Below are 1,354 nucleotides of genomic sequence, written 5' to 3' on the forward strand. Positions count from 1 at the left end.
TATATATATATATATATATATATGTATGTATGTATGTATATACACATTCAGTTATTTTTGTGATTCTATTTACCTAATCACTTTGAGCAATAAATTTATAGATTTAAGTTCAAGACATCACTTGGTCACACTTATTTAAGATGACATACCTAAATACTTTACCAACGATTCCATCCATCCATTCTTCTGTTTGTGAATGATAGTAGCCAAATAGATGTCCAATAGCAACAGCCTTAGGATTAACTACTTGAATTTTTGTTGTACACTGATTTACTTTTATGTTTTCTTTATAATCAAGTGCTTCAGAAAGTACCTAGATATAACATATTCATTAGTTTTAATTTAACTATTAGTTTTGATTAAATAATCAACGTAATCATCTTTTAAAATTTGGTGCAAGTTGAGATATAAAATAAGCTCTCTTTTTCTCCCTTTCCTATACTCATTTATAATTAAGAAAAAAGATAAATTGAATAAGTAACTTAACCAATGTTGCAAAAAAAACTAAGAAACAATGTGTGAATGATACTTTTTCACAAATCAGTCCAACGGAATAAAGATAAAAGGAAACAAAATAAACAAGCTGCCCTTTATTTATTTTAAGTTGTTAATGAAAATATAAAATTGATATTTTACCAACTTTGGCAATTCATGTACTAAAATAACTGTAATTCACAAGTAATAATCCAAAATCCTCTCCACAAAGGAAGCAGGAAGTAAAAAATTGGGTATTAGAACAAATCAACTGCTTATATTGGTTTCTAAACAAAATTATTTACAGAAAAATTAAAAATTCCACACATTGTTTAATGGAAGTGTCCTTTGGTTTTTGCAACCTTGTATAATCTTGAAATTCAAATAAAGCAAAGGCAGAAAACAGTAGTATAAAATTAGAAGCTAGGACACAAGTCTAATATACTTAGCTGTAGGATCACCAAAACAAAATTTGGCAAGCCCCTCCCTGTGCACTTCCATTATTAGTGTATTACTTCTAATTAAATATAAATTTAAAATAAATATAATATAAACAAATAAACATAACAACTATTTATTTATTTTTCAAAATTTTATATATAAATTTCTGTAATAATAACATTATTATTCTACCTGTATCACTGTACTCTTTCCTCCAAAAGTGCTACCAATAATCATTACACTATGACGAGCTGTCATTACTTCATAAGTATAAATGATCTTTTCAATAAATGAATTCATAGGCTGCAGATTTTTCTCTTCACAAACCTGTATATTCAGTACTATAAATTAGTAAATTAAATATATTTTTCTTTATTTACTCATAAATAATGGTAATTATATTAAGAAAAAATTCAAATGTTTATGTATGAAAATATTA

The 1,354-nt window shown here is 25.6% G+C and overlaps 1 protein-coding gene across 1 annotated transcript in view; it reads right to left on the reverse strand.

Moving 5' to 3' along the window:
* The window catches only part of LOC106686748 (dynein axonemal heavy chain 7), a 62,101-nt gene that overhangs the window by 51,122 nt on the left and 9,625 nt on the right, over positions 1-1,354 (reverse strand). Inside the window, exons 9-10 of the mRNA XM_067051731.1 lie at positions 1,108-1,242; positions 150-313 (exon numbers count right to left, since the gene is read on the reverse strand). Coding sequence (XP_066907832.1) covers positions 150-313; positions 1,108-1,242 — 299 coding nt within the window. The remainder of the gene's footprint in view (positions 1-149; positions 314-1,107; positions 1,243-1,354) is intronic.

Source organism: Halyomorpha halys, unplaced genomic scaffold, assembly GCF_000696795.3.
Source record: "Halyomorpha halys isolate HHAL.00 unplaced genomic scaffold, Hhal_1.1 Scaffold867.1, whole genome shotgun sequence".
NCBI lineage: Eukaryota > Metazoa > Arthropoda > Insecta > Hemiptera > Pentatomidae > Halyomorpha > Halyomorpha halys.